At 30.7% G+C, this 13,385-nt stretch overlaps 1 protein-coding gene across 1 annotated transcript; it reads left to right on the top strand.

The window, feature by feature from the left end:
- The first annotated feature begins 6,857 nt into the window (after nucleotides 1–6,857).
- On the top strand, nucleotides 6,858–13,258 carry Wdr82 (WD repeat domain 82). The gene is made up of 12 exons (XM_080167875.1): nucleotides 6,858–6,932; nucleotides 8,273–8,318; nucleotides 8,730–8,803; nucleotides 9,184–9,246; nucleotides 9,402–9,488; nucleotides 9,742–9,845; nucleotides 10,088–10,135; nucleotides 10,433–10,541; nucleotides 10,885–10,936; nucleotides 11,578–11,673; nucleotides 12,168–12,311; nucleotides 12,555–13,258. The coding sequence occupies exons 2-12, from the start codon at nucleotides 8,274–8,276 to the stop codon at nucleotides 12,693–12,695; spliced, it is 963 nt and encodes a 320-aa protein (XP_080024001.1). The 5' UTR covers nucleotides 6,858–6,932; nucleotide 8,273; the 3' UTR covers nucleotides 12,696–13,258.
- Nucleotides 13,259–13,385: the final 127 nt, after the last annotated feature.

Here is a 13,385-nt window from a genome sequence, read left to right on the forward strand (position 1 = left end):
AATAGCCAAAAACCATCCAGGGACCTATAAGAAGCTTCTATAAAATGAAATCAGTTCATTATTTTTTAAAAATCTTAGGCTACAGAAAAAAACCTTAATACTTTTATTGAATATTTATCCCTTTCCTTAGGATCCGCATCACTGGAAGCTGCTGCCCAATATTAGACATTATTTTTTCCATCTGAGTATCAATGACCTACAAAATGAAATCATAAATCAATAGGGAAAAGCTGATCTATCAGAATTGAAACTTTTCTATAATTTGGGGCACGTTTGTCTGTCAATATGTTCGTTATTACAGGCCAAGTCCTCTTAATGAAAATGTAATAAAAGATCACAACTATCCATTTTGATTTCTCTCTTATTCGATCCAGGAATTGTAGCGATGTTTTAAAAAATCTACAATCTTTCCTCTCCGCCCAATGTCTTTGTCTTATAAAAAGTAAAATTTCATGATTTGTGTAGAAAATAATTTATCGTCAATTTCCCTTTCCTAAATAACTTTAACTTATTGAGATCAAATAAAAAAGTCTATTTCTTTGTCAGTATTTTGAATGGTGCATTTTATCATCCTTGTTACTATGATAGAAAAAAACTGTTTTCCATACAAAGTGGCTCATTTTTTCCAGGTATATGATTCATTATTTGAATATTTTGTAGGAAAAAAAGAATATTATAGTCATTCAGCTCAAGGATATAAAGGGATGAGACAATGACCGATAAGTTGATGTACATTCCCAATGATGATGAACAAAATTAATCCTTCTGTAGATTAAATTTAGTAGTTGAAATGTTTGGACACTCAACTTAGTGATCCAACCAATCATAATTCAATATAATTCTATTAAGTCTTCAAAATTGTTAAGCCAACGAAAATGAAAACTTTGGGGACTAGCCTGATAAACAGCCAATGTCCCCTACCCCCCTGATAGTAATAACTTTCATATGGAAAGGATAAACTTATGAAACTTTTTTATGTTTCTAGTGGTGTATTTTAGGATTAGACCCAATGTCTACTTAAATATAAGGCATATAAATAACAGCTATGATTTTTATGGATCTTTAATTTAATGGCATATGTGTAGTCGACATGGACATTTTTAAAATGGCTTTTAAATCTATATGTTATTTTAGGTTAGGTGTGATTGCATCACAGGGTTAGGCAATTTGTCCCGCAGGGTTAGAGCCCACCGCAGGGGCTAGAAATAGGAGAAAAGCTAAAGTGAAAAATACGAAGAATCGCCCCTTAAGGTGCGTTGCCACAAAAGGGACTATACTAAAAAAAAATCTTTTAAAAACTAAATGAAATTGGAGTGTGACTCCTACTCTTTCCTCACTCTCATTTCTTTTCCTGTGATGAGAAGCCATTAGCGAAAATTATACATTATTATTAGTAAGATGTAGACATGAAATGTATACACAGTAAAATTTGGCCTGTATCTAATATCAAACTAGGAATCAAGAATACATAAAGGATTATTTACAAAATGTCATGAAAATAAACTTATTTTCTAACAATAATTGTTCAAATATTGTATACTAGCGGCTACGCCCCTAGAGGCCTCTAGTGGCATTTAAATGTTTTTTTTAAATTTAAATATCTAATTTGAGAAATAATTTGTCTATGTTATCAGCTATTAAATTCATGCTTCTATGCAGCGCGACTACGCTGGCGAGACTACGCTAGCGACACTATGCGGCGGAAATATTTAAATTTTTATCGATTTTATTGTGATTTCTCTTGGGAGGATGGTGGTACCCTCCCCCAAAATAGTTAAAAACCTTCCCGGGACATATGAGAATCTACCCTGTTAAGGAGAACCCAATCGGTTCAGCGGTTAGCGAGATCCTTCGGTACAGACACACAGACATCCTGTTACTTTAGTATAAGGATAGGTATTAAAGTATTAGGATTTGTGTTTTTGTGTGTCGAGTATAAGAATTCTTCAATTTTAGGTTATGAGCAGTTCTTTATAAAGCAACCTTTTCCCAGACCAAAACAGTTTAGCTTTAAAGTTAATTTCAAACCTTATTCAATAACTTTAGATATAATATCCTTGAACCGGTAGTAATTTTAAAAACACTGGAGGGAAGTCTAAAACTGTAATATACCTTAAAGCAAAGGAATCAGGAAAAGGTAATCTCAAAAATCATTGAATAGATAAATGGGTGGTTCCCCTTTAGATACCAGGTCGAGCACAGAAATGAATTTAAAATAAGAGGGGATTGTTTATGTTAAATTGTATTGAATACACGGTAGCCATGCGGGGTTAGTGCCTTAGCTTGTGTTAGACATTAAAAGAAAAAAAAAATACTTGCAATTCAGTTTAAACATAGAGGGGGCGGGGTTCTTTGCCCACTGGGCACTTTGAGGGAAACAGCCCGATTAATTAGAAATTAAGAAGCTACCAAAGGCAAAGCTCTGTCCTTGGTCACTATATCTACAAGAAGAAGACAACCAATTTCTTAAACCAATTCCTGAATTTATTACATTCTGCAGAATCACAGTAAAATATATACAGACAGAGAAGTTGCTACCCTGTTGTAATAATACTGTGCTTTATTATCTTTAGAACAACTCTCGAATGTCTGAGACAAAGGAGCTGTTATATGAAGGGTATGTAAGATATATGAAGAAAAAAAATTGTCATTTTAGAAAAAGGATTCAAAGTATTAATTGTAAAAATATCCCTATTTTTTAGTAGTAGAGATACTACATAATTCACTTTGTCTGTCCTTCCGTCAGCAACGCTAACAGAGAAATGAGATTTTCTAGCTGTTAATCAAGATAGACAGCTAAAAATTTTGGTTTTCCATGTACTGATAAGTATCCAGTATATAAATTACTTGGTCCGCCGGTCATGCTTAAAAAATACATAAAACTTCTTTGGAGTTTTCATGATTTTATGATTTATCACACATTTCCTCATTCTTTTTTTTTATTGCAAATGAACATCTGCTAAATGAGTCACTTTGTGCTTCACTACTTATAGGTAGTGTCATCCTTGTTTTACTATCTTGCCTGTTGTCGTTCTTTCTCTTCAAGTATGCCCTAATCTTTATCTTATAACTTCATATGGTTAGCTATTATTGGATATTATCATCCTTGTTAAAATACTCCTCATGTAAGTATCCCCTTCCCTTCCCCACAATTTTTCATTTTAAGCCTTTGTTTCAGTTTTATTAGATTTTAAAATTTCAATACATACATTAACTTACAATATAGAATTTTCTTCAGATATAAAATACATCATTTTATATTGAAAAAGTTTAATTTGATCAAAATCTCTGAAAGTTATTTAACAAAGTCATTGATACATATGCATATAAGTAAACCAACTCTATTTTAAGTTTACAGGCGGATTTTGCTTCCAATTCAATGAGATATCCAACCAACTTGAAGTAAAAGACTTTTTCACTCCAGTGAAAATTTAGTCTTATCTTTAACAATTTCAAACATTAATCGAGTAAAATAATCTGCTTATAAAGTATAATGATATTTCATTTTATTAATATAAATTAGTTAGTTGTGGCTGTAAAAGATATTTACATTAAAAAAAAAACTAATGCTTTGATAAAGTCAAATTGACATTAAATCAAAAGGTAGTACATTACATTCAAGAACATTAATAATTTGGAAAATACCAATAAAGGTTCTCTAAAAAGCACAGGTAACAATTTGTTATTAAAAATAATATTTTAGTTTAATTAAGTATGAATGTTAGTGGAAAGACAAATTTACGAAATTAAATAAAAGATAATAGGATTTATATAACCTAAAACTAAAAATAAGGGGTTGAAAGCCCCTGTAGAATCTTAGACCTAAGAGTATCAGTATGAATAAAAGGCTAATATAAAGTTTGTTTTTCAGTATTTAATCAATGGTAAATATACAAGAATATATTTATTGTTTACATTCATCTCAAGAGCTTTTTATATGAATTTATATTCATCAGGGAAACGGTTAAGTATTCCAGAAAAAAAATTCTCTCTTTTCCTGTAAGTGCCTAGCGAGCCTAAACATCTCCCCCCCCCCCCCCCTCTTTAAAATGAACTACGGGGTAATTGTTATTTCTGCGGTGGCTATTCTTGCGGTGAAACCCTGCGTGGGTACAAGAGGCTATCCTGTACCCAAAGTTACCTAACCTGAGGTATAATTACTACAAAAAATAATCCTATCATAATAATCCTATCATCCATCTCTCTTTACTTTTATTTTGTTCCAAGTTTCTTTGGGCTAATATGGAAATATTTTAATGGATTTACCACCCTTTTCCTGGATATTCCCTAAGGTGCAAGATTAAAAATTACCCTTTCTCCTTTACAATCTTGCCCATATATTTGATGTCAAGGTTTTTATTTATCCCATGCAAAATTGATACAAAATAAAGGTAATATTTCAGGGAGGTAAGGAAAATTTATTTTAAATATTATTAACAGATTCCTTTAATTCGTATATTAAGGATAATTTATCTTTTCTTTAATTTAACTTCCATTGTCTTATCCTTTAAGATTCCTGGTAATTCTCCTATTGTCCGTACGTAACGGTTAGCTCTTTACGTTAATTTGAACAAGTTAGAATTGTCCTATCGATTTCGAACTTCGCATAATTATTTCTTTAACAGTTAGCAGCAACTATATAATCGTTTCCAGAACGTCTGTACATCCATTTTAAACATATTGATTTGAAACTTTTCAAAAAATTTTAAGTGATAAAATTTTCCTAATGATCTTCATTTTAAGAATACTGATTCCTAGGACAACAATGTACAATGTTATAACCGAAGCATCACAATAATCAAGTTCTAAAAATGTAAGTATGTCCTTATAAAACAATATCCTGTATTTAAGCAGCTTTTCAAAAAATTTACTTACAATCTTGTTTCGACTTTCATACATTTATATTCTGATTATTTAGTTCTAACACTCTACAAGTGTTAATGTTCGTTTGTCCTAACGTTTCAGAGCTTTGCTTTTATGCAAGATCTCAAAAACTACTATTCCAAATTAAGTTATATGATTTTTAGAAAAACGTTATAAATGTCTTTAGAGGGGTTTAAGCTGTTTTCCTGACCTCCTTTGCCCTTCTTTGAAGTATAGGGGAGAAGCATCAAGTTATATTGCTTTCTCTATGATTGCAAAGTAAAGCTAAGTATGTTCGTCCGCGCCTCTGAATCCCAAGATATCTTCATAAAAAGCTATAGAACCTATAAAACTTTAAAGCAGAACTGTGTCAGTCCGGCGAACAGTGAACCTTCACTACACACAATAGTCAGACATCCTAAACCTTTTATATTACTTAGGAATATAGTTGCTTTGACCCTAGACTCTAAGGGGAGGGCACGGAATGTCAAAACATCCCATTACCACCATAGGACATTTTAAATCTTCCCTAAAAATCCATCAAAACGAGCATTTTTCGATTTCTTTAGCTTCAGACAAAAAAACCTTACTACTTTGTGCAATAGGATTTTTGAAGACGATATTTTTTCATAATATTATTGATGGATATTCGATCAATAACAAACATTTCAAGTTGCCAACTCATAACAATAATATGTAAAATGGAAGAATTGAAAGAAATTATAGATTATAAAAAGAATATCTATATAAAAAAAACTGATTTTGATGAATGCAAATGGCATTGGGTTAAAATTTTATTTTTAATATAAACATAAATTACAACAACGAAGCTTTAATATTTTAAAAAGTTGATAGCCATGCTTACAGAGTCTCTTTCGGCTAAACGCGGCATTCTAAACAAGGTTCCCAAATTCTATTTATTTATTATTTGGAAACAAAGAAATTGATTTATAACCCGCTTTTAGTTCTTATAAAATTACTTTTTAAAACATTCATTTAAATTATTTCTATTTGTTTGTTTATAAATGTAATCATATGTCATATTTTTCATTTTGTTTTAGAACTTTTGGACTATTATCGGAATAATTAATTTTTGTTGTTAAGTTATGGCAACCGTAAATGTGAGATAGAGGAAAGGGAAGGAGAGAAAGAAAGAGGAAGTTTATTGAGAAAGAAAGAGTTGCCTAGGAGACTTTTTGGTTAACTTAATTATGACCTTTTTAGCCTTATAAATATTGGATTTTTTATTCTATAAACCCATTGAAGAATTTTATGGGTAAAATAACGATTAAAGAGGCATTTTATTAACTATTAGTTTAACTAGCTTTAACCCTAAATAATTAATTTTATTGTATAAAATTAAAATTGGTTTAATTTGATCAACCAAATATTAAATGGACTTAAATAAAATGTTACAAAACAGAAATTGTGATCTAAAATTGATTGGAAATGTTATTTTGTGATTGAACATGGTGATTAGATATAATTATAATTGTTGTCATGCACAAGAGAATAATATTTATTTAATATTTACTCTTTTAATTAAACTATTTGTCTATTATTAGAAATCATGGATTTAAAGGGATCAGACAATTGGTCGACAAATTGATATACATCCCTTTTGAGGACAAATTAATATACCCTTTCTGTAGATTACAATTAGTGGCACTCTACTTAATAAATTAATTATTATTATCTAATCAAAACTCAATTAAAGTCTCAAAATAGTTAAGCTAACGAGAAAAGAACGTTATTTTGAAACTTTAGGGACTAGTGTAATCAACAGTCCATTTTCGCCTCCCTCCCAGATTAGAATTAGAAATATTACTTAAGGATTAGAATTTAAGTTCAATTAGGTAAATTCTTAAAATTTTATCAGTTGAGGAATTACACATTGATTTTCTTTTGGTTCTTCAAATTTAATTTTATACTTGGAGACCGTTGTTTAGACGTACAGACATGGACTTATAAAGTGGCTTTTATTTTTATGTATTGTTTCAGATTATATTTAAGATGGCTGATGTAAAACTGCTTGCTCTTTAAAACTAACACATAAAAGCCAACTGAAGGTAGGCTTGAAAAAACTAACTTTCAGTGTCACCACTATGTACGTTATGTTTAATATGTTCATATTGAACACCACTTTAAGGTTTTTTGGTACGTTTTTGTTCGTTATTGATTTTTTTGTACAATATGAACATTTCAGCATACGTTATTGTACGTTTTTCTGTAATGTATGATTAGTATTAGTAATATTTAATGTATTTGTATTTCATAAAAACTACCAAAAAAATTTTACCAATTTCTCCTTGGATTTATGACGTCATAGTGAAGCTTCCATAAAATAAAAAACTCAACTCAATCAAGCATTTCAGTAGATATAAAAAAAATCCTCTAAACTAATTTCAAACCTTATCAGGACATATGCGAAGTTACACTTTAAAGGAGTATAATATTTGTTCATCAGTTAGCGAGATAATTTTTAGTTGATTTTTATGTTTTCATGTACTATAGGAATGAGATACTTCATTCTATAATACAAAGTAGAACGATGTCTGTCCGTCTATCCGTCTTTCTTAAGCCTAATATCTCGGTAACCGCTGAACCAATTGGGTTCTACTCTTCAGGTAATATACCTACTGGTCCTGTTGTGGTTTTAGGCTAAAAAAGCAAAGAATCCCCCCAAAAAAGCAAAGAATTTCCCCCTCCCCCACATTTTTTTTTTCATTTTGTAAAAAATAACAAGTATTAAAGACAGACGTAAAGACATCTTTCTACTTTGAATTATGGTACGTTATTTTTTCAAAAAATGTACGTTATTGTGTTCATTGTAATTTATTTGTAGTACGTTATTTTCAATATTAATATCAAAAAGGCGGTGGTCGCCCTGAACTTTCTATTTTTGTTATGGAGAATTTATTCATTCATCTTATTTATTTTCATCTTATAACCCAAATGAAACATTAACCATATTTCCACATTAACTTCTTAGTTTTAATTTGGAGTTAAGATTAATATAGGATCTTTAAATATTAGTTATAGGAAGATGCTTTTCTCAATTAAATACCTAAGTATACGTAGTTTTGATAAAGAATATTCCTATTAGAGGCATAATAAAAGGAAAATCTTTATAGTACTATATTTTTATTTTAATCCTCTTTGATTCTTTAAAGTTACAAGATTTAAAAATAGTTACCTATGTTTTTATAAATTGTTAAACTCTCAAATTGATTCACACATTCATATCAATGAAATTCGATAGAGCAGTGTCTTAGTTATTATTATCTAAGGACTACATTCCTTCTTCTTTTATCGGCGCTGTGCCTAAAAAAATATATAATAAAATACTCTAATTTCTAGCTTTTCTAGGGTAAAATCTTTTCATTTCATTAATATTTGAATATTTTAGGATGAGGTTGGTACAGTCAGTGGTTAAGTCCATGAAAGTGGCAAAGGCAGGATTCATTAGTTTTATATTTATGCTTATTTTCTACCTCGTTGTTACTGCGATACTTATGGATATAACAGTCCTTATTTTTCACTAAAATTTTGGAATGAAAAACATAGTATTTAGTACCTTTAATAGAAATTAATGGATGTAGAATTTACCTGGATATTACAACAGAGGAAAAATATCGTCAATTTAGGTTGCAAACATCAAACTTGTTTAATGGCCAGTTTGTTCATCCAGTAGAAGAGGGGTTAATGGGGGTGGAAGGGGGAATCGTTATTTTAGCCTGCTGCGTTTTTTACTTTGTTGGAGAACATAAAAGTCTGATATAAGATCCAATTAATATTATATCCATTAGGTATTACTTCTATCTTAAATTTAGTTTTCCTAAACTAATGAATGTTTTATTGTGCAGAAATACACAGAAAATACAGATGAAATTAACAATATTGGCTTCAGCCATGATGGAATGAGTATGATAACATCCAGGTAAAGTAGACCTATGTCATTTTTACAAGGCAGGTTTTTTCATTGATATTCATTCTATCATACAAATACTGATCTTACATGGTATTTTTATTAGGTTATGGGTATTTTACCGTGATTAGAAACTAGTTTTTAATGAAATATAAACTTACTAGTTGCTTCGCCCCTAGTCTCTGTAGGGGGATGGAGAAGGAGAGCATAAAACTTAAACCATTCAAATACAAGTATAAAGGTTCCCTTAAATGTACAACCAGTTATGGCTAGTTTTTAGAGAATTTTAGCTTGAGACACCGTAAATATAATCCTTATCATTGACTCTGGAATAATTCTTATATCACTAAATAAGTCCTTTTCATTGAACTTACCTTTTTTTTATTTTCTAGTGCGGATGACCAAATTATTATTTATGACTGCGAAAAAGGAACTCAAAAAAGAACAATTAACAGGTATTTCAAATTTAAGACATTTTTAATTACACAGAAATTAAAGTTGAAGGATTATTAAACAAGATATCATTATCTATGTAGGTAATAAAAGAAGTCAACAAAGTAATATATCGATATTTTCTATGTATATGTAAACTAAAATGAATATTTTTTAGTAAAAAGTATGGAGTCGACCTGGTTCAGTTTTGCTCGAACAAAGGCCAGGCTGTCCATGCCAGCACCAAAGAAAATGACATTATAAGGTATTGTATGATAGTTACAAAAGTGATAATTCCTTTAGTTGTTTTAAAGATTAATTTTTTTTATATTATTACTAGTTGCTTTGTCTCTAGTCTCTAGGGGAGGGCGGGAAGGTCAGAAAAATAGCCTAAAAGCTTCCCTTAAAAGTATAACTAATTGGGACCAGCATTTTTTGAGATTAGTGTCAAAAAAAGTACTTTTACATAATAAGATAAACCATCTTAAAAGTAAGAATGAGAACTATTCTATTTTCAGGTATATATCACTGGCGGAAAACAAGTATATTCGATATTTTGCTGGACATACAAAGAAAGTTGTCACATTGTGTATGAATCCTTCGGATGACACCTTCCTTTCAGGTATTACAGTTTGTATAACTAGTGGCTATGCCGTCCTCTTGGGGCACTTAAATTGGTTGGTTGGGGGGGGGGGGGGGGGGCGGAAGTCGACCAACTCCACTTTAAATTTTAGTATTAAAATTAAAATGTAAAAAGATTTTAAGTGGGTTATTTGTTCTAGAGGAGCTTATTTTGAATTCCAAATTCATAACTACTGTGCACACTGCACTTCTAATTATATTTAATGGTTATATATTTTGTAGGTTCAATGGACAAAACAATACGGCTGTGGGATCTAAGATCAAACAATTGTCAGGAAAGTTAATTAAAATTATTCTAGTAAAACACGAGGCTTTTTGATAAACTTAGATTTTAATACACCTTATCAAATGCGTTATTTTTGATTTAATAGGACACTGTTTCTGTTGAATGTACATAAGTATTTGTTTCATATCATCAACATTGAATTTCAAAGCCACTTAGTAAAAGTAATTGCGTATTAAATAATATGATGAACATGAAATACATTTTAAACTTCAAACCACCATACTATGTAAGCTGCGTGATAAAAAATGATAAATCTTCTAAATTTTGATTACCTGTAACTCGTCAGGGCCTGATGAACCTTTCTGGCAGACCCGTGGCTGCCTTCGACCCCGAAGGACTTATTTTTGCTGCCGGTGTCAACTCAGAACACGTAAAACTTTATGATCTCAGGTACAGTTCGATATTTACATCCAATTACATTAAATATATTTGTATCTGCCTACAATCATATGTTTATAGTGTATTTATAACATTATTGTTATTATAAGTGATACTGGCGGCTACGCACCTAGATGTCTTTGGGGGTTTTTGAGAGTTTTATTTCCAGGGGCGATTTCTATATAGAGGATGGAAATATCCTCCAAAAAAATATTCAAAAAATTTTCCAGGACCTAAAAGATGCTTCTCTGTACAGGACAATAAAATCTGTGCAGCTGTTAGCAATATATTAAGCTATAGACACACACACAGAACTCCTGACACTTTGAGTTGACCCAATTGTTTTCGTGTTTAGGTCTTTTGACAAAGGACCCTTTGCATCTTTCAAACCAGATCCAAAGCCAAAGGTAAGATTTTAAATAGATAGGTACCTATTTGATTGAATAAGAATGAATTTTCCAATATGGGGTCGATAGGGATAAATATCCCCTGGATTAAAACTGGTTCTCAGTCACACTGAAAAATCATGTATACCATCGTATTGTTTTTAACGAATAGTAAAATGAAAATCAACAAACTAACGCCATTATGTTAGTCCGTGCCTTCGTCCCTCGGGGCGTACAAAACTGGTTTTAATCTTACGATTTTTAATTTTATTATCGTCTATAATCAGGGGTGTATATTCTGCACAAGATTTATTTTTTTTCCCCTGCTACAAAATTTTTTGATTTTTTTTCCCCCCTAGATTTTTCTTAAAAAGTAGGGGGGAAAATAGAAAAATATTTAAAGAACTCTATATTTTATTTATTTTATCCCTCCTACCACACATTGTTTTAGTTTTTTTAACCAAGGAGGGGGGCGAAATGGAAAAAATGTTTTCAGTTTTCTTAATTTTTACATTTTTTTTCCCTCCAACCACTTATTTTTTATTTTTTTTCCCCCCCCCTGAGCCGGGGATCCCATGCAGAATATACACCCCTGTCTATAATATTATGCGATAAAAAACTATTTAAATAAAAAAATTTTAAACAACCTTTTAACTATTTAGGATGTAGAATGGACCGGTTTAAAATTTAGTCCAGACGGAAAATCAATTCTTATTTCTACAAGTGGAACAGAAATAAAACTTATTGACTCTTTTCAGGTTAGTTTGACTCTATTAGCAGGGATCCAAAGGGATACAATGACCGATAAATGGATGTACATCCCCAATAATTCTACCCATAATTTCCCCTTTTCTGTAGATTACTGTTAGCGGTTGAAACGTTTAGACTTAACTTAATGCATCAATAAATCAAATTCAACAAAAGCACCCAAAGTTGATAAACCACCTAATAAGAAACGATAATATAAAACTTTGGGTACTAGTGTAATAAACTAGTGTAATAAACATCCCCTGCCACTTTCTACATATAAATGGAAAAATCGTTTATTTTAAATGGATAATGTTTGGTGGAACTATATTTAGAAAGTTAATGAAATATAACAAAGTGTGATACAAAGTAAGTATCCTAAGCCTATTTATACTTTTTATTAATTTTTAAAATTTATTGACTTAGTTATTTCTTTTGTTTCGTGGGTAAAAATCCATAACAGGTATTTAGAAAATTAATATTTTATTTATATTAAACTTTTCAGGGAAGCGTGCTACAAACATTCAGCGGCTTTGTTAACTCGCGAAAGCTTTCCTTGGAAGCTTCCTTTACCCCTGACAGCCAGTTCGTAATTTCTGGCTCTCAGGATGGACGCATCTATGTTTGGAGTGCGGAATCAGGTTCTATGGTAAGATTTTCGCAGATTTATTATAAAATAAATTTTGATATTTTTTATTTTTGTGGGGTAGGTACCTATTACAACTATTACAATTTTGAAACTACATAGGTTTTAATGTACAAAAAAGAACCTTAAAAAAAATGTGGTTTGAAAATTTTGGGTTCAAGTGTAATTTACCGATTTACCAATGACCCTCCCTCCCTGAGTTTCTATCGTTAAAATATTCATTTAATACTTTGATTTTTCTTTTAGGTATGTTCTTTGAACGGGGACCACAAGACGCCCGTGAAATGTGTTCAGTTCTCTCCCCGCCACATGATGATGGCCTCCGCCTGCTCCATCATGTGCTTCTGGCTCCCCAGCCTCGACGAGGATGAAGATGCGGATGAGTAAATCAATTTCGCGCATTTTTCTCGAAAATTGTTTGCGGATTTTTTTCTTCATCAGGATACCATTGTGGATTTTTTTGGAATAGACCTTCCTGGATTTTTTGACGGTTCATATTCATAGATTGATTAAACAAATGTAATAAAAAACAACTAAGGAGAGTAATAGGGCCTTAAAATATTTCAGTAGAACAGAGCTTTCAAGATATAATTTGTAGAATAAAATAATTAAGTTAATGATTTAGAAATTGGGGCTTTGAGAATTACAAATAATGGTACTTTTTTACATTTTCTTAGATAAAACTGTAAAAATATTAGTTTGTAATGTTCTACTGTTTTTGTTTTAAATCTCTTTTTCTTTTCTTTAAACAATAGTAGGTATAGTAGGTATGATAGTTTAACTTTTTACTAAAATAGCGGTTTTCACATTTTTGTATTTTAACTCTTAACCATAGCATGATTTTTATATACCTAAAGTGTTATCAGAAAAGTTATGATAATTCATAATTTTTACTAACTAATAGTATTAAAACCACCCTTTAACATCTTGATTAAAATAAAAAAAGAAAATATATTTTTTTCAATTTCTTGCCAATTATATAACAGAATCCAAAAAATGTTTTTTTAACCCCAAAAATCGCTTGCTTCCAAAATAATTTAACAAACATTGGAATAATATACTCTTCATTGGTATTAT

Source organism: Acartia tonsa, chromosome 7, assembly GCF_053477335.1.
Source record: "Acartia tonsa isolate MP-2025a chromosome 7, ASM5347733v1, whole genome shotgun sequence".
In the NCBI taxonomy this organism is placed as follows: Eukaryota; Metazoa; Arthropoda; class Copepoda; order Calanoida; family Acartiidae; genus Acartia; species Acartia tonsa.